Source organism: Pseudorca crassidens, chromosome 17, assembly GCF_039906515.1.
Source record: "Pseudorca crassidens isolate mPseCra1 chromosome 17, mPseCra1.hap1, whole genome shotgun sequence".
Taxonomy (NCBI): domain Eukaryota; kingdom Metazoa; phylum Chordata; class Mammalia; order Artiodactyla; family Delphinidae; genus Pseudorca; species Pseudorca crassidens.
In genome coordinates, this window is record NC_090312.1 from 68389028 (window position 1) to 68409209 (window position 20182).

The window sequence follows — 20182 nt, forward strand, 5'->3', positions numbered from 1 at the left end:
AATTGCAAAAAGAGAGATTTACCTAAAGAGGAAAATGAAAGTATTTCCAAACCTGAGATTTATTAGTATAAATGATCACAAAGAAAGGATTTCTTTTTGATTTTAGAGTATGTTTTCCTCGGACAGTGGAAAAAAAAGAATTGCATTGTGCACTTGTCAAACTTCACTTGTGATTGCAGTTCATAAGATACAATTCTTATAATGTATTCAATCTTTTTCATTTCACAACTTTTTTGCTTATTTTTAATGTGTGATTATTGTATTGTTTTACTACTTCCATAGCAAAGTTGTTTTTTTTTTTTCTTTTGTTACTTTCCTAGTCTCTAAAGAGTAAAGGGAATTCCTCTTTGAGAAGTCTTTACATGAGAAAGGAAAAAAATTAGCTCTGAAATTAATTAGATTTCTCAGACTCACAGATACAGACAACTTTATATTCCTGGTTTCTTACAAAATCATTAATAGTTTAAATGATTTAAGAACATAAAATAAAATGAGACTTCCAGGATTTTCAGTTAACAAAAAAAGTACGGAAAATACAATATATTTGGAGAGGAAGGTGGAAGAGAATGTCTATGGAAAGTTAGGCTGGCACCTGATTAAAGCGGAAATTATTTCTAAAATACCATCAAGCAGAATTTCTTTGGGGAAATCTGCAGTAACAGAAAGCGAGCACCGTTTATATTCTATGTATCATTAATTGGCTCTTCTGTGAAGCAGATTTTCCTGGGGCAGGAAAATCCCATTATAAAATGCTGCAGGAATAAAGCATGCTTCTTCAGTCTTAGCTCTCGATTGCGTGGCCCGGGGGCGGGGGACTGGTGTCCCGGGAAAAGAGCAGCGTGGGCTTCCTGGGCGAAGCCTGGGTGACCCGCGCGCACGGTGCGGCCGAGCCTCGCACGGGCACATCAAGCGCTATTCGGCTCTTGGCCTTGGAGTCAAAGTGCCCCTCGGGCTAACGTGTCCGCAGACGTCAGGAAGCAGAGTTGGGAATCAGGAGATGTGGTGGCCGCCCTGACGGGGCTGCTGGGGGCCCGGCACCTCGCTGGGCCGCTGGGATCCCAGAGCACCTGCTCTTCCGCTGCCTCCTGGAGGGGTCGCCGCGGGGAGGGGGCCGGGGCCCGGAGCGTCGATCGCGGGCGCCCTGGGGTGAGGCGCCCTCCCCGCCCGGCTCAGGACGGGCGCGCCGCCAGGGCTGGGGAGGGGCGGCGGGAAGGGCGGGGGCCGGCGCGGGGCAGGGCCAGGCCGGGCTGCTCCGGGGCCGGCGCTCTCCGAGAAGCCCAGCGCTCGCCCCGAAGGTGTGCGGAGCGCGTGCCATGAGGACCCTGTGGATGGCGCTGTGCGCGCTGGCGCGGTTGTGGCCCGGGACCCTGGCCGGCTGCGCCGACGCGGGGCGCTGCTGCCCCGGCCGGGACCCCGCCTGCTTCGCCCACGGCTGGAGGCAGGACAGGGTCTACGGGACGTGCTTCTGCGACCAAGCCTGCCGCCTCACCGGGGACTGCTGCTTCGACTACGCCAGGGCGTGCCCAGGTAGGTGGCGGGCCCGAGGGTGGGCAACAGGCCGTTCGCCCGCAGCGGAGGGGCACAGGGTCCCACGCCAGGGACCGCAGCCCGACAGCCAGGTGTCCCGGTGCCGTCTATCCCGACCCACCCCGGATGCCTCCATCCAGGATCCTCCAGCACCCCGCTCTCTAGCACCCCAGACTCTCCATCCTAGGGTCCCCAGCCCCGTCCATCTCGGGATCTCCCCGTCCTCTCCATCTAGACCTACGGCTCCAATGCCCCCCTTCCCACCAGAGCCTGGGTGGAAGGGGCTGGAGCCCTGTTGTCTGGAAGGGCGCTGGGCACCTCTGCCGAATGAATCCCTCCGCCTGGGAGCTGCGGCTTGGTAGGGCCACCTCCCACCTGGAGAGATGGCGCTGACAGGTCCCAGAGGCACGCCCCTGTGCTGGTTCTGCTGCGTGCAATCTGTTAACCCTGGAGGGGGTGATGAGCGGGGGGGACGTGTAATTATCCCACTTGGCGCCAAGGTCTTGTCCTGGGAGGGTACTTTCTTCTGAAGAACAAGTTCCTGGAGGACCACAGTTGTCCTCACCTGCACTCCAGCGTGTAGCACAGCCCCTTCCTCCTAGGAGGTGTTCCATATATTCGTTGAATTCAATTTTATCCATATAGCATGATAAAGATTTTTATCTCAAAGTTCCTAGTATGTTTTTAATCTTGCCGGTTTTCCTTTAGGGTCAATCTTTTTCATCTTTAAATCTCCCACAATATCACAGCCCCTGATATAGGCTCAACAAATGCTGATTTAATTAAATTAAAAGGTAAAGGAAGACATGGTGAGTACAGTCCTGAAAAACAAGGCGTACCTGAGAAAAGCCAGCTCTGGAAATAAAAGTAGCCCTGATCCCTGATAATCACATCACCCCAAAAGCCACACATACGTTAGGGTTTGACCTCAAGGAGCCCGGTGTTGTGGGACCTTCAGCATCTTCCTGGTAACCTGCAGGGCTGTGTCATTTCCCGGCAAACCGGATGCCTGGTGGAGACTAGCACCCCTTCTGCCTCTTTTCTGCCGGGAGAGGCCACCAGCCCACTGCAGGACGGTCACCCAGGCCTGCTGCTGAAAGAACACAGTTGAAAAACATTAAGATTTTTAAAATCTTGATTGAAAGCTAATGATTTACCTGAGAATATTGATCTTTTTGATAAGCTTCTTTCCCTCTTCTGCTCCAAGGCCAGGGTACTTTACTACTAAAGTAAGGTGAAGAGTTACTTAGGGAATGTAGTACCCTTGGGCCAGGCGTCCCCTGCTCCCTCCCCACAGAATCCTCCCTAAACTCCTGTTGGCCTCAGTTACCTGGATCACTCAAACCTTTCCACCATGGCAGCCTCTCTCAGTAACCTTTTCTCTCAAGGGATCTGCCTACATTTTAAAGGTAAATACAGAATTCCTGCAGTTCAGATAATGGGCCCCAGTCTGTGGTAAGCACAGCAAGACAAAAACAATGAAGACACAATCTCTGCCCCCTGGAAGTTCAGAGTGGAGCAGGGAAACACACACAAAACCATTTGCAATACGCTAAGTGCCAAAATAATGGATCCGGGAAGCCAGAGAGGAAAAGCTCAGAAGACCAGAGGAATTCAAGGAAGACTTCCCAGAGGAAGCCTGGTCCCAGAGAATGAGGGAGACGCCTCTAGAAGGGGAAGGGGGGTTCTAAGAGGAAAGCATCTCATGACTGTTCAGTGTTCCCTGTGAGCGTCAGCGTTTTGTGACAGCGCTAGGCTAGGCCCTAAGGCTCACCTGGGGAGCAAGACAGACAGCGAACGCCGCTAGACAGGCGAGTGTCAGGAGGAAAACTGGCTATTTCGTGTGCCCTACCAGCGTTATGAGGAGTTGCAGAATCCTCCAAGTCTCTATTTGGTCAAAAATTAAACCCTCATTTTCAGTCCAGAGATATTAAAACAAAGAGCCTATCATTTCGGACTGAGGATTTATTGGGGAAGTAATGGCAGAAGAGAGAAGACCTTACCATCTCCGGGAGAACTCAGAAAGAAATCCCAGGACCTTCGTGGCTAGGAGGAGGCTGTGAGCTGTGGGCAAATAAGCCCAAGCCAGAAAAGGAAATGGTGCTAGGATTTTTTTTTTTTTTTTTTTTTTTTGCGGTACGCGGGCGTCTCACTGTTGTGGCCTCTCCCGTTGCGGAGCACGGCTCCAGACGCGCAGGCTCAGCGGCCATGGCTCACGGGCCCAGCTGCTCCGCGGCATGTGGGATCTTCCTGGACCGGGGCACGAACCCGTGTCCCCTGCATCGGCAGGTGGACCCTCAACCACTGCCCCACCAGGGAAGCCCCCCTGCTAGGATTTTTAAAGGAGCATTTTCAGGAGCCTTAAATGCCCTTCCCCAGGGAGTTAAGAGAGGCTCTTGCAGGTCTAGGCAGAAAGCAGACTTGCGATGGAAAAGGCTCCTCGTTGGTAGATTCTCTGTGCCTGGAGTTTTGCGGCAAGGCAGTAAGAAAATAGAGACAATTGGAAGGTGGCCCACTTGGCGAGCCCAAGCCTGCTCTGTCCTCAGAGCTGAGGGCGCGAGTGCAGGGCAGGACACAGCCGAGATGCTGGGTCTCCTCAGCCCTGGACCAGCATCACAACTGTGCTGACTTGGGGATCTGGGGAAAGGGGAGGTGGGCCTGCATTATTAACGTTTTCCAGCCGCAGGAGCTGGGGCTTTCAGAGGGCTCTCCTGTCACAGCGTTACCACAGGTGGGCAGCAGAGTGAGATCTGAACCCACGCTGCCTGCTTTCAAGTTGCCATCCACCCCATCTGTTTGTGGCAACTCATAGCTGTAATTGATCATACCAGATAAGGTGCAGCGGCGCAGAGCCTCCAGTTACTCTATGTACATAGAGCCATTCGGCCCCTTAGAATCCACTTCCTTCTTACCTAATGTTAGGTTAACTATTGATGCTGCCCGAAGCAGTTTTGACTGAAATGACATTAAACGTGAATGAAAAATGTAACTGTGTCAGTGGAACTTCTAGCGCGTCTGATTTTTTCATCTTGAGAAACACATTATTTTTTGGCGTGGCTAAGAGATGACCGTACTGGAACTTTTTTCTTCCTAAATAGAAAGATGTTGTTTTTTAAAATTTATTTATTTTTGGCTGCGCTGGGTCTTCGTTGTGGTGCGCGGGCTTCTCATCGCCGGCAGCTTCTCTTGTTGCAGAGCGCGGGCTCTAGGCACACGGGCTTCAGTAGTTGTGGCACGCGGGCTCAGTAGTTGTGGCTCGCAGGCTCTAGAGCGCAGGCTCAGTAGTTGTGGCGCGCGGGCTTAGTTGCTCCGCGGCATGTGGGATCTTCCCGGACCAAGGCTCGAACCTGTGTCCCTTGCATTGGCAGGTGGATTCTTAACCACCGCGCCGCCAGGGAAGTCTGAAAGTTATTTTTTTACTCAGTAAAATATAAAAATAAGTTGAATCTGAAGAATTACTAAACTGCCCAAGAAAGTCAATTCTGAAATTAATCATCTCAGAAAAATCTAATTATGTTGATGGTATGGGTTTCAACACCAATAACGTATCTTCGTAACCACCCCCCACCCCCCAGAGGATAAAGGATAGAGAATTCTCCACTGGCTGAGCCTGATCAGGGATGGGGAGAGACTGAGGAGGGGACAGGTCTGAGTTACCCTGCCCTGAAGAACTTCCTGGAAGGCTTGCCTATCAGACTCATAACACGCAGTCTCTAACTCATTAGATGGGTTCGTGGAGTCTGCATTCTAAGACCGTAGAAGCAGTAGGTTGCATTGGATCTTGGATGAGCAACTTAAGGACAGAGTAATCATTAACCCAAGTGGAGCGGGACAAAAATTGAGTCACCTCTGTAGCCCAGTGTCTTCTCCTAGATTTATGGGGAATCCAAGAAACCAACTGGCCGTGCTCTCCAGGTACCTCCCAGCTCTCAGTCTCCTTAGGTCTCACCACCCACCCAAGTATTCTTCATTTTGATCTCACTTTATGGACGAGGCAACCAGAGCACAGAAAGGTCAACTAGTGTGTCCAACGTCACACAGCTAATAAGTGATGAAGTGAGATTTGAACCCAGGAGCTCTGGGTCCAGAGCCCACACGTTTAAACGTTACGTTTTCATGTCCTCGGAGAAACTAGCCTTTATGAGAAGCTGTGGACTTTGCGGGTAGGCTCCATATAAATACTGGGAAAGTGAGTGAGTCTTCTTTCTCCATCAACTATGCCCCTCAAGGGTGAAAAAACATGTCCCACTCCTCTTTGCAATCCCATAAGAGCTATCGCAGTGTCGTTTACAAACATTTGTCCAAAAACATATGACCACTGGTTTCCACCTGGAGGATGTTAACTGTGACTTCAGAAGGCCGTACCATCTGAGGCATATCCACATGTCCTTTTTAAAAATAACATTCTCTGGGAATTCCCTGGCGGTCCAGTGGTTAGGACTCTGCGCTTTCACTGCGGAGGGCGTGGGATCGATCCCTGGTTGGAGCACTAAGATCCTACAAGCCACCCGGCGCGGCCAAAAAAAAAAAAATTTCCTTCCTGATCACAAAATATATGTTTGTTGCAGAAAGTGTAGAAATGCACAAAAGAATTTACCTGGAAACTTACTACCCAGAAAAAGCATCATTATCTTTTTGATTTTGATTCCCTTTTTTCTCCCAGGCTTGCATGGGGTCTAAAATTCTGTTTTTCTAAGGTGACAGTTCATGTCACTTTCTTGTTACCATTTCATAAACTTGTCCAGTTAACGTCTCAAAAGAAAAAAAAACGAAACAACCTACCAGGGGCCAGATAACATAAGTTTCTGCAAGAGGAAACAAATACTTGATCATTTTATTGGTGCTTTTTGAGGGGGTCCATAGGCACTTGGGCAATATTTATGCTCTCATTCGTCTTTCAGAGAAGTTGTGACAGGGTTCCTGGGAAAGGGTACACATACATAAGGAGAGGGAAAAAGGCAGATGACATACAGTTAAAACTGTGTCACCATGAGATGTGTGTGTGCGTGCGTGTGTGTGTGTGTGTATGTATAAAGGGACGGTTTTATTTTTCCTCTGTAGATGGTCGAGAAACAGAAGTTACGCATCAATGGTACTGCTGCGGGTAAAGTGTGAAAAGAATATTTCCTTAGGAATGATAACGACTAGACCTGATTAGAACTTAACAATGTGAGGGAGAAAGTGCTTGATTGTGGGTGGCCTTCAACTTTTAGGTGGCGAAGAGCCAGGCCGGCAGGGCCAGATTGCAAAGAGGAAGGCTTGAGTGTCTGTGATTAACCAAGGTGAGGCTACACGAAGATAAGCAAGGCCTTACATTAAGAAGAAATAATCCAGACTATATTTAGGAAATGAAGGAGCCTGGCTTTCAGCTCAGTTTGCTGCCGTGTGTGTGTGTGTGTGTGTGTGTGTGTGTATTTGGCATCATCAAGAAAGGCATTAGAAAACAAAAGTTTTTTTTAAAATTACCCTATGGTACCTGCATACTGAGAATAGTGTGTCTAGTTGCCACCACTCACCGGGCTGTGAATGGGTATGGGGAAAGTCCAGCGGTAATTCTGAGAGGGGAAACGTCTATAGAGAGATGTGTCCAAAGGCTGCAGGGAAGGGGGTCTACTGAAACAGTAAGTCCACCAGTGGAACAGGTAAGATAAAAGGGGGTCTACTGAAACAGTAAGTCCCCAAGTGGAACAGATAAGATAAAAGGGGGTCTACTGAAACAGTAAGTCCACCAGTGGAACAGATAAGATAAACACAGATTTTTTTCCACCATATTCTGAAATTCTCAAGTGAGGGAAATTGGACTCAAATAAAAGGAAATACCACTTCACGCCATAGATGTTAATATTAAAAGAGCTTGTCACTTTCAAGAGGTGGTACTGGCAGGGGCTAGACATGGATTAAGAAGGCCTTGACAGGGTGTGGCCGCCAGGAGAAGCTGGGCTCTACCTGACCTTAAGGCATGGAAAGCAATGCTCCTTCCAGTGGACACCCTGTGGGGCCACCATCGCCAGGAGAGCCCAGACAGCGCTCGCCCGGTTGAGGAGTGTCTTCTGTGTCTGGCTCTGGGAGTTTCTGACTTTGTCCCTTTCCTTCTACCGGCTTTCCTTCCCACCCTAGAGCCTCGGACAGTGCTTTGGCTTCTTACTTCCAGAGTCTGTTTGGATGTAGAATGTAATTCAGAAAGGAGGAGCAACTCACCCAATGCCATTTCATTCATTCATTCACTCACTGATTAGACAAATATTTGCTGAGCGCCTGCCACGTGCCAAGTGCTAGGCATGAAATAAAAAACTCGGCAATAAACAAAATAAATAACTATGTAATTTGAATTATGGAGATGTTAGAAGGCAAGGAGCACAGAGCTCTGAGAGGAAATAATTTTGTGGGGTGTGTGTGTGTGTGTTTGTGTGTGTCTAATTAGATGCGTTGGCCAGGAAAGGACTCCCTGAAAATAAAATAATTCAGCTGGACCTCAAGGATGAGCCGAACCCAGCCATGCCCAGTGTGGGAGGAACATTCCAGCAGAGGGAGAATACAGACAAAGGTCCCAGAGTGTGAAAGAGCCTGGGTGGGTGTGGCAGACGGGTGAAGAGGCCAGAGTGGGTGGAGCCTGGGGCAGAGGGGGCACTGGGGGTGCCTCCGGGTGGGAGCAACGGGCAGGCACAGACAGGTCACCCAGGACTTTGTGGCCATGCAGGGAGGTTGGATTTTATTCCAAATTCAATGGCAAAGCCATGGAAGGAGGTTAAAAAATCATTAAAAAAGAAAAAAAAAAGATTAGTGGTACATCTTTTAAGGTAATTGTACTTGGATATGACTGGATATCCTTGTTAGGACATGGAAAAACGTACCCTACTCTTGTGTGCAGATTCGTTATTGAACTGTGTGACTTACTTTTCTGCTCTTGGCTGTTCTCCTTGTGGCCGTAGTGGGGACGTCTGATAAACAGAAAGCTCCAGAGGAAGGGGTACTAGCTGGTACGTCATGAACGGCTTGATGATTCCTTGCGCTCTGGGTCTATCCACTGTCTCACTGCCCAGTGAGCCCAGAGCCAGAGGTGCCTGCTGGACCCAAAGTAGAAGCTTAGGAGTCTACTTCCTACCTCTACTCTCTTCTATGTCTTCTTCTCTGTCTCTGTTCCCCATTCCCTTATTATATTTCCTGGGATCACCTCCCCAAATAAATTGCTTGCATTCAGATCCATGTCTCAGGGTCTGCTTCTGGGGAAACTCAACCTGAATGTTATGTTGATTTGAAACAAAGGAGAAAAAAGGAGCTTTTGCCGCTCTTCCAGGCACCCATTAAATCTGGGCTTCTTCAGCCGAATAGCACAGGGAGATCGCCTGGAGGGGTGGGATAGGGAGGGTGGGAGGGAGGGAGACGCAAGAGGGAAGAGATATGGGAACATATGTATATGTATAACTGATTCACTTTGTTATAAAGCAGAAACTAGCACACCATTGTAAAGCAATTATACTCCAATAAAGATGTTTTAAAAAAAAAAAGAAAAAAAAAATCTGGGCTTCTTTCCGCTAAAAGGGGTGGGAGGGTGTCATCAAATCCCAAGTATTAAGACACAGGGAAGCTGGGGCAGACTTGGAGTTAGGAGATGATTGTGCTCACTGGGTAACAGTCTGCCAGCCCCCAGTGACAGCCAGGGAAACGAGAAGGATGAGAAAGTCAGATTTGAAGACAGAATATTTTGATATGCTAAGTATAGATGTGAGTTAGGTAAGCTTTAGTGGGAAGGGAACACTAATGGAAGAGTTCAAAAGGAAATCTGTGTCATGCAGTTGAGATATATGACTTGTGGTAATAAATCTGTCAGAAGTTTCTGTACTTCTCCCAAGCTCCGTGACAAAAGATCACCTGTGACAAATTGTAATCCAAATAATCAAAAGTTCACAAGTTAATTAATAATAGAATTTTTTGTGCAGAATAGGAATAAATACTTCAGACTCATCTTCCAGCTCAAAATATTTTGTGGAACCCCTTTCCACTGGTGAAACTCTATGTGAAGTTTTTTCACTTTCTCTGACAGTAAAGTCCCCGAGATGTGATTGTTCAGGGACCCAGAACTTTCTGATTCTCTTTAAAGTCATGAATTGGAAAGACAGGGCATAGTATTTTGCCAAGGACAAACCTTAACCTATAGGAACAACAGTTGATTCAATGATTCTGTGATGTGAGGACGTTGCCTATTGGTCAAACCAAATAAAATAAACATTTATGAGACATGAGACACAAATATTGAAGAAATACTGAGAGACTAAATTCATCCCCCCATGTCAACTTTTACCATATGGGCAGGGTGTAACCCAAGGCCGTATTACTAAGTTCTGAGTTAAAGCCATGGCAAAATTGTGTTTTTTTTTTTTAAAGTGCTCCCAGGACCTCCCTGGTAGTCCAGGGGTTAAGAATCAGCCTTACAATGCAGGGGATGCCACTAAGCCCACGTGCTGCAACTAAGACCTGATGCAGCCAAAAATAAATAAATAAATATTTAAATAAAAAAAGAAAGTGCTCCCTACTTAGGCTATAACTTTTTTTTTTTTTTTTTTTGGCTGTGCCACACGGCATGTGGAATCTTAGTTCCCCAACCAGGTATCAAACCCGTGCTCCCTGCAGTGGAAGCATGGAGTCCTAACCATTGGACCACCAGGGAAATACCACAAAGTTGTATTTTATAGTGATGTCTAAATGTTTAATCTTTGAATTAAGTGTATTATTTTTATTTTATTATTATTATTTTTTTGCGGTACGCAGACCTCTCACTGTTGTGGCCTCTCCCGTTGCGGAGCACAGGCTCCGGACGCGCAGGCTCAGCGGCCATGGCTCACGGGCCCTGCTTCTCCGCAGCATGTGGGATCTTCCCGGACCGGGGCACGAACCCGTGTCCCCTGCATCGGCAGGCAGACTCTCAACCACTGTGCCACCAGGGAAGCCCTAAGTGTATTATTAAGTGTAGTTCAAGTCCAACATACCAGGGCAGGACTAGCTAGACTCAGGGATGAAGAGATTTGGGGGAGAAAGAGTTATTAAAGGAATTAAGGACAGAAGGTGTCTTTCTCAACCAGCTCCTAATCTGGCAGCCTCTTTAAATGCCTTCTGGTTCTATGGGCCAATTAAATCAGGGGACTGTGAAAATAAAATGGGAAGGTCAACAAGAGATGAAGAGCAGGAAGTGACCTGTTATTGATTTTCCAAAGGATGTGTGCGTGGCAGATACTGGGAACCAAGTCTCACGTGGCTTGTTCTTGCTTCGTTAGGTAGCTGACATGTGATGCCTGTGAGTTTTTAGATGATTAGTAACAGCATCTTTTAAAGCAATCTGAAATTTTTGGATTACTGACCGAGCTTTATGTTGTATGTGACCCTTTTCATGTCAGGTGTAGTTATGTGCTACCAAAGGATACAGCTTCCAAACGCCATGAACCCTAAACTAGAGTTTGCTGAGAGACAAAATGAGTTTTTTCAGGTACAAACTGTTGGAAGTCCAATCGGATTTCAAAGAAGTTCAGGTGTTTTCGTGGTGAAGACTCTGGAAACTTGAAAGTATGAGGGTGATTGGGAAAAGTGGGTCACATTTTGTGAGAAAGAAAGAGTTTTGGCATCCGGTTCAGGGTACATCTTCTGTCTCCTTGTCCTTATATCCAATTTCAAGTCCTCAAGTAATTCAATTTAAAAACTCATTACGGTCCTTTTAAAAGACTCCTTGGGATTTTAAATGAAAAAGTTAAATGTGCAACCGCATTGATTTTACAGTCTTGGACAGAGCATTGAGAGGCAGATTCTCACCCCGACTCTGCCTCTTCATGCCTGACCCTGGGTATTCTTACCCTCTGTGGGCCCTGGTTGCTGGTCTCTAAACTTCGCCTCTTACAGTGTATGAGCCTCTGAGCCATGGAGGATGGGACTAGAGCACCCAGGAGAAACCTGCTGGGTAGGGGTCCTTCGTGCGGCCTAAGTCATGTTTTATGGAGGCACATTTCCCAATAAGACTTGGGCTTCCCTGGTGGCGCAGTGGTTGAGAGTCCGCCTTCGAATGTAGAGTTAACGCTGGTTCGTGCCCCGGTCGGGGAAGATCCCACGTGCCGCGGAGCGTCTGGGCCCGTGAGCCATGGCCGCTGAGCCTGCGCATCCGGAGCCTGCGCATCCGGAGCCTGTGCTCCGCGGCTGGAGAGACCGCGGCGGTGAGAGGCACGTTTACCGCAAACAAAACAAACAAACAAACAAACAAAAAATTGACCTGGGTAAGTGGTAGGAGAAATACCTTTTCTTTTTTATGTATTTTTTTTCCTTTATGTTTTCTACAATGAATGTGTGTTATTGTTATCATAAAAATGTTCTGGCCAGAGGAGGATAAAGTTACACTCAAAGGAAAACAAGAGCAAAGACCTGATCTAAGCCCGGGGAGTAAGAGGAAGTACCCTGAAGACATCTGTCTCTTTTACTCGGGTGTGTCCTGGCTCAGACCCATCTTCATGATCCTGGAACATCCGCCTGCCTCTAAGAGATACTCATTTATCAGTTCACCATCAGGGCGGGTGGCATCAATGTCAACTTGGGGTGTTCCCCCGATCCAGGGCCGGGTCCAGGCGCAATGTACGCGGGCTGAACTTGACTGTGTGCGTTGGCGGGAACGGCCGGGCAGGCGCTAGGTTTGCTCAGGTGTGCCTCCCGTCGTGCTGTTTTTCAGCTCGCCCGTGCATCGTGGGGGAGTGGAGCCCCTGGAGCGGCTGTGCGGACCAGTGCAGGCCCACGGCCCGCGTGCGGAGGCGCGCGGTACGGCAGGAGCCCCGGAACGGCGGCGAGCCCTGCCCGGCCCTGGAGGAGAGAGCCGGCTGCTTGGAGTACGCGACGCACCAGGGCCAGGACTGCGGGCACGCCTTCGGTACTGTGCTTTCCCTGATCGCTGCCCCTGGGGTCTCTGGTGACTTTCCATCCCTTCGTCCCATAGAAGGCCATGTGCCAGTCCGGGAAAGTTCCATGAGCTGCAGGGAATGGGATGGGCCAGTCTGCCCAGAGGAGATAGGAAGCTCAGGAAATACTTGATCAAGGCATTATACGTCAGCTGTGTAAAGGCCTCCTCCCACCGTCTCCCAGTTACAACCCGGCGGTGGCCCCTTGCCGCTGTGCGTGCGCCCGGTGTAACGGACGCGCACTGTGGTTTCTGAGCAAACTCAGTCAAGCTGACCACAAAGGACTTCAGGTAGGATGAGAGTATTTCACTCAGGCTAGGATGTGTCCAGTAAGGATAACCCTGTTTCACCTTTCAAGGTCATTCCTGTTGAATCACGCATGCTTGCATACATGTGAAACTAGTAGAAAACATAGAAATTCCGAAAGGATGATTAAATGATTAAAACACCTGCCTCTCCTCTCAAGCCGTCTGGATTGGAGCTGATCGGATCTATGATTCGGGAGGATCGTTCTGGCTGTGGCGTGGCCAAGGAGACCAGGAGGCGGCTTGATCACGAGTCAGGAGCCACAGGAAACACACAGACACAAACAAAAAGGCCAAAACAGGGGTGTTCATAGGGATTGAATCTGATAGAGCGAAACACTGATTTCTCAGGGTAGCAAAGATCCCATGTTTTTCATAGGAACCTGGAAAATTCCATGTCAGCGTGACCCTCACTAAGCCATTTTTTCCCTTTTTTCCTTCCACACACAAATATTTATTGAGAGTCTACTTGATGCCAGGCACTGGGCTGAGTGCCAGTTACAACGGGGGAAAAATGTTGACATGGAGTCTGCTTGTCAGGGAGATCACAGTCTAGTGGGAGGGGGAGATGATACGCAGATGATCCTAGGACACCGATCCCAGGAAATTACAGCTTCAGTGTGGTACCCCAGGTACTGCACAGGGGAGAGGTGTCGGGAGCTGTGAGTGTGTGCTGGAAGCAGATTCCCCCAGGCCTTGGTGGAGGAGGGCAACCCCAGAGGCCAGGAGGGGAGCGACTTCCCTGAGGATGTGGAGATGAGGCTGAGAACTGCAGAGCTACGTAGGCAGAGAGACCAGTGTGGCGAACCAGACAGTCAGGTGCAGGGCGTTTGAGGGATTTGGGGACTGATCTAGGAAAAACGCATGACCACGAGAGTCAGTAACACAAAACAACCTTACAGGGTTGCGTGAGAGGGGATGTCCAGAGGCTCTGATATGGCGACCCCCATACAGAAGGGGAAGAGAGGAATCTGCCAGGAGCTTGTGTGTCTAGGTGATGTTAGCCAAGCAGCGTGGTTTGGAGTCTCTGGGGGCTTCAGAGCGCAGGTGCCATGACGGCTTGGGGTCTTGTAACCATAAGGCTTTACCTTATCAACGGCCGGCCAATGTTGGGTGTAATTTCACAGGGTATGCAAAACAGGCAGGACCTAAATGACTAAAAATCTGCTTGTTTGGCTATTTTAAAAACAAATTGGGGCTTCCCTGGTGGCGCAGTGGTTAAGAATCCACCTACCAATGCTGGAGACAAGGGTTCGAGCCCTGGTCCGGGAAGATCCCACATGCCGTGTAGCAACTAAGCCCGTGCGCCACAACTACTGAGCCTGTACTCTAGAGCCCGCGAGCCACAACTATTGAGTCCGCATGCCACAACTACTGAAGCCCACACGCCTAAAGCCCGTGCTCCGCAACAAGAGAAGCCACCACAATGAGAAGCCCACACACTGCAACCAAGAGTAGTCCCCGCTCGTCGCAACTAGAAAAAGCCCCTGCACAGCGACGAAGACACAGTGCAGCCAAAAATAAACAAATTAAATAAATAAAATTTTTTTAAAGATTGGATGTATAAAAGTTTGAGTTTGGTGCCAGTAGCTATTTTTTTTTTTTTTTTTTTTTTTTTTTTGCGGTACACGGGCCTCTCACTGTTGTGGCCTCTCCCCTTGCGGAGCACAGGCTCCGGACGCGCAGGCTCAGCGGCCATGGCTCACGGGCCCAGCCGCTCGGCGGCATGTGGGATCTTCCCGGACCGGGGCACAAACCCGTGTCCCCTGCATCGGCAGGTGGACTCTCAACCACTGCGCCACCAGGGAAGCCCAGTGCCAGTAGCTTTTGAGGCTAACAGGTCTCAGCCTGCTGTGAGAAAATAAACCACCTAGGGCCCATCTTTGGCTGATTTATATAACACGGGGGAGGCACAAGGCCCATCTGAGAAGCCAAAGGAAGGCCAGTGTGTGGGGAGCAGAGAGCGAGCCTTCTGGGCTGACACCCCCCTGGATGCAGGGCCTTGGGGTCCCTGTTTAGGATTCTGGTCGTTTTCTTAAGAGCCGTGGAAAACCTCTGGGATGTTTTCTGCAGGTGCCAGTGTGATCAGATCTGTGATCTGAAAAGATCTCTTGGGGAGTGGAGTGGGTAGTGGCAGGGCCAGGGCAGAGGCCCTTCATGGATACAGCAGTCGAGTTGAGCTCGCAGGGAAATAATTTAGGGCTCACAACAATGGTCACAGAACGAGCTCTCATTCAGCTCAGGCACTCTGCAGAAACACTACAGAAAGGCTGAGGGAGGAAGTCGCTGTGGGACATTATTGATTTTTTGGATGGCTGTCACAGCCTATAGCAGATCTATCAGAAAAAGCAACTGCACCATTCAGTTATAGGGATTGGCTGCTAGACCGTATACCTGCAGCACATCTGAATCTTCATTGTGGCTCCAGGATGCCCAGACCCCTTCCCCTTCCCAGCCCTGGATCTCTTCAGAGAAGGATGATGCAGGTCACAGGAAAGGGAACAGGAAGCATGAAAATGCATATCTTCCATTTATTTGTATTTTCTTCAGTTTCTTTCATCAGTGTCTTATAGTTTTCAAAGTAGTGTTCTTTCACCTCCTGGTTAAATTTATTCCTAGGTATTTTATTCTTTTCCATGCAAGTGTAAATGGGACTGTTCTGTTAATTTCTCTTTCTCATAGTGTGTTCCTATGAGAAACCGAATTCTTTTATTTGTTCTAACCGTTTTTTGGTGTAGGCTTTAGGGTTCTCTCTATATAGCATCATGTCATTTGCAAATAGTAGCAGTTTTATTTCTTCCTTTTCAATTTGGATGCCTTTTATTTCTTTTCTCTTACCTAATTGCTGTGGCTAGGACTTCCAATACTATGTTGAATAAAAGTGGCAAGAGCGCCCATCCTTGTTTTACTCCTCTTAGAAGAAAAGTTTTCAGCTCTTCACCATTGAGTATGTTAGCTGTGGGTTTGTCAATAAGGCCTTTCTTATGTTGAGATACGTTCCTGCTATTCCCAGTTTGTTGACATCAACAACATAAATGGATGTTGAATTTTGTCAAATGCTTTTTCTGCAACTTTTGAGATGATCATATGATTTTTATCCTTCGTTTTGTAAAGGTATCACATTGATTGATTTGCAAATCAATGTAACCATCCTTGCATCCCTGGAATAAATCCCACTTGATTGTGGTGTATGATCCTTTTAATGTATAGTTGGATTCAGTTTGTTAATATTTTGTTGAGGATTTTTGCATCTATGTTCTTCAAGGGTATTGGACTGTAATTTTCTTTTTTTGTAGTGTCCTTGTCTGGTTTGGGTATCAGGGTGATGCAGGCTTCATAAAATTTGTTTGGAAGGTTTTCCTCCTCTTCAATTTTTCGGAAAAGTTTGAGAAGGTTATTAAATGTTTTTGAATGTTTTGTAGAATTCTCCAGTGAAGCCGTCTGGTCCCGGGCTTTTGTCTGTTGGGAGATTCTTTTATTACTGTTTCAATTTCCCTCTTAGTAATCAGTCTATTCAGATTCTCTATTTCTTCGTGATTCAGTCTTGTATGTTTCTAGGAATTTATTCATTTCTTCTAGGTTGTCCAATTTGTTGGTGTATAATTATTCATAATAGTCTCTTATGATCCTTTGTATTTCTCCGGTATTAGTTGTAACTTCTCCTTTTTCATTTCCGATTTTATTTATTTGAGTCCTCTTTTTTTCCTTGGTGAGTCTAGCTAAAGATTTGTCAACTTTGTTTATCTTTTCAAAGAAGCTGCTCTTAGTTTCATTGATATATTCTACGTTTTTTAGTCTCCATTTCATTTATTTTCATTCTGATCTTTATTATTTCAGGAAGAACTGAAATAATATTTTTAATCCTCATGAAACCAGGACTTGATAAACTGTGAAATTCTCAGCCTACCAAAATGGTGAAGGACAGTAAAATGAAGAGATTCGCTCACAGGAAAACATGTTCTAGAGGAACACACGCAGGGTGTGGTTGTATTTCTGAAGTCAATACTTCAGAAAGCTGGAGGTAACCAATTATCACAAACTTAGTGACTTAAACAACACAAATGTATTATCTTAGAGTTTTATAGTCAGAAGTCAGACAGGTCTCACTGGGCTCAAATCAAGGTGTAGGTGCGGCTGAATTCCTTTCTGATGGCTCTGGGAGAGAATCGGTTTCTTTGCGTTTTCCATCATCCAGAAGCTTCCTTGTCCCATGGCCTCCTTCCTCCATCTTCACAGCCAGAAACATTGCATCTTTCTGTGCCTTTCTTCCACGGTAACATCTTCCTCTGACTCTTTGAAGGACCCTTGTGCTTCCATTCAGCCCGTCTGGATAATCCAGGATGATCTCCTTATTTTAAGGTAAACTGAGTAACAACTTGAATTCCTCTTTGCCTTGTAACATAACATATTCACAGCTTCTGGGGATTAGGACACAGACATCTTGGGGAGGGGCCATTATTCTGCCTGTCATGGATGTAGGACAGTGTCACATTCTTGGTTTACACATGAAGACATTGGAGCTCAGTAAGATGACAGCATTTGTAAAGGGACCAGAATTTAAACCTGGATCTCATGGCTCTAAATCCTGTGGGTTCCCCCCCTTGATAGTTTTGCTGTTAAGTGTTATCATTAGTTATTATTATTATTATATTGCAAATTAATATTGATATTGTAAATTCATTACTATTCGTATATTAGTAGTAGTATTATATTTTAAAATCACAGTTACAGAATCTGGTAACTAAGTAGAAATATAAAGGCCATGCAAGGCCAGTGAACGAAACATGATCACTGAGACACTCTTATTAATAATCGAGTAGCCATTGCATTCTTTCTGTTTCATTTAACGTGTATCATGAGTCTATTTCTATCATAAAAACAAATGCAAAAGCCCATATTATATATTTGTTGCCCATCCTGACAATTGTTTATATGCGTTTTCCTCTTGCGAGCTTGCCGTGCATATCATGAACCGTCTACTTCCAGGCTGGTGTTATTTGTCAAATTTTCACTCTGTCGTCTTCTACACCATATGCTACAGACTAGTGGTTCTAAGCCTGCTTTTGTGGCACCCCACTGTGTCAGAGGGCTTTATGAAATTCTCAAAGCAAATTTAATTTACTTTCATGTTCAAAGTAAGCAGGTGCAGTGCCACGCTTTTAGAAGTGGAAGTTGTTGTAAAAGCGAACAGTGGTAGGTGGAAGGGATGCCAGAAAAGCTGGCAGATAGTCTGTTAACAGAGAATCTATTACATTGAATATTGTTGCCAGAAAGGGGAAAGGAGGGGTAGCTGACGTTTATTGAGAGCCTGGGGCACCGGTTACGTGCTTCCACACAGAGGCAAAAGCGGGGCTGGAGGCAAAAATCATTTCTGAATTACTTACTGCTCTTAAGTAATGAAAAATTGAATTTCTGGGGGATGTTGAAAAGTGGTGCTGGTTCAGAGCTCGCCAGGAGATCTGGATCGTTTACTGTAGACTCTTGCCAGAGGGAAGGACGCCCCCCTCGATAGAATGTGCCACCGAACCAAGCCCGGGCTGGAGGAGGCAGGAAACGGAGGAGACAAGGTCCAGGGTTACTGGCTTGCTTCTCTGATGGGTCATAAGCACAGAGGCTTGACACTGGGCATGGATAGGAAGTCTTCAAGAAGCTAGTGTCTGTACTGGGGCTCCTGCTTGGTCATTTACTAGTTATTTTCCCTTCACTTAACCTCGAGGAGCCTCAGTCTTCTGATGAGAAAACCTGCTCAGAACACCTCTTGACAAAGCTTTGGTGAAGATCGGTAACATACGACGTGAAAGCACCTTGTAAACGAGCAGGCTAAGGCTGCACACGTTCAAGGAGCCATGCTGCTCCAGGCGTTAATCTGCGCCCACCATGAGCCCTCCGCCACCTCCTGGACCACACTTCCCGCCCCTCCCCCATGCCTGAGGGAAATCCGAGGGTCAGGGCTACCATCTCCCTCTCTCCTCTCTCAAATCTCACTTCTCATTAAGGGCAGCGATCAGGCACAGAAAGGGAAAACACAGCCGAATTTAAGCAATTCATCGGTAATATGCTGCAATATTGAAACTTAAAAGAGTGAAACTTTGTCATCTGCATTGCAATAGAGGCAGCCTGCCACATTTCGACATGAGCCTTGAATACGTTTCTTAACCTCTCTGGGCCACAGTTTCCTCATCTGTGAAATGGGGAAATAATAGGGTCTATCTCAGAGCAGGGTTATGATAATTAAATGAGTTAACACATGAAAAACACTTAGCATCATGCCTGGAAACTTAGAGGTGCATCACTGTTAGCTTTTATTTTTATTATCTTAGAACTTCTTCTTCAGATTTTGTATCAGAAACTATAGTCATACACTTGCCCTCTACTTCCTAACCAAGTTTCCCACCCACCCTCCGAGTTACACATTAAGTGCATTGCCTTTGAACTTTTGTAATAATACCTGCAGTACCAATTAGGAGCTCAGATAAATGTTTCGCGCTAAAGAAACACATCCTGAAAATGTTATAGTTTGACTGATATAATGCTACGTGGATGTAGCAGTAAACGCATTCCTCACTTAGTGAATAAGCCTATAAATGCGTCAGAAGAACAGAAATGAAAACAATACATGAGAAAATGAAAAGCCTTTCGCTGTTTGTGTTTCTGATAATTAGGTCTAAGAGAAACAGAGAAGGATCCTAACGTACATGCATTCACTTGTCCTTTTTGATTCCGTCCGTGGATTTTGGAAGTGCAAAAGCTACAGTCACATTTAGAAAGAATGACATGTTCTCTTTGGAAAACAAACATGTTAGCACAGCGAGGAAGAGCCACTCGGCTGGGAGTCTGTAGTTTACAATAGATGTGGGTAGCGTTCAGACTCCAGAGATTAGGTGCTCAGACACACGGGGCAAAAGCTATGCCTGCGACGCTTAGGATCAAGTGGCTACACTTGTCTTATATTCCCATGGTAGAAGAATGACTCCTCATTCAGAAAATCTAAAGAAGAATTAAGGCTGCCATCTTGTGGCAGGAAGGAGCTTAGCAAGATGAGCATGCGGGCTTGAAGCCTCTATTTTGCTGCTGGTACCCGCACGCCCTTGTGCTCTTGTTGATGATGGGGCATCGCAGAAGTCAACCTGAGCTGGTATCTCCCCTTCCTGGGATGGTCCAGTTTCTGAAAGGAAAGCTAAGAAGGATGGTTGAGCCATCTCAGCTGCAAGGCTCAGTATAGGAACAGAAGACCTCAGGGAAGTAGGACCCGTGAACCGTGGTGGCAATTTCATTCATTCATCCATTCATTCATTCCCTCATAGACCCATTCATTCCTCGCACACATATTTACTGAGCATGTAAATGTGTGAGGGCTCCCGTGATGAACAAGGCAAAACCCTGCCTTTCTTGAATTGACAGCAGGGTGGAATCAAGAGGTTATCTCCA

General features: G+C 47.0%; 1 protein-coding gene across 1 annotated transcript in view; it reads left to right on the top strand.

Moving 5' to 3' along the window:
- The first annotated feature begins 1258 nt into the window (after positions 1-1258).
- SBSPON (somatomedin B and thrombospondin type 1 domain containing) overlaps positions 1259-20182 on the top strand; it is a 29107-nt gene continuing 10183 nt past the window's right edge. Inside the window, exons 1-2 of the mRNA XM_067712064.1 lie at positions 1259-1527; positions 12227-12421. Coding sequence (XP_067568165.1) covers positions 1314-1527; positions 12227-12421 — 409 coding nt within the window. The 5' untranslated portion in view covers positions 1259-1313. The remainder of the gene's footprint in view (positions 1528-12226; positions 12422-20182) is intronic.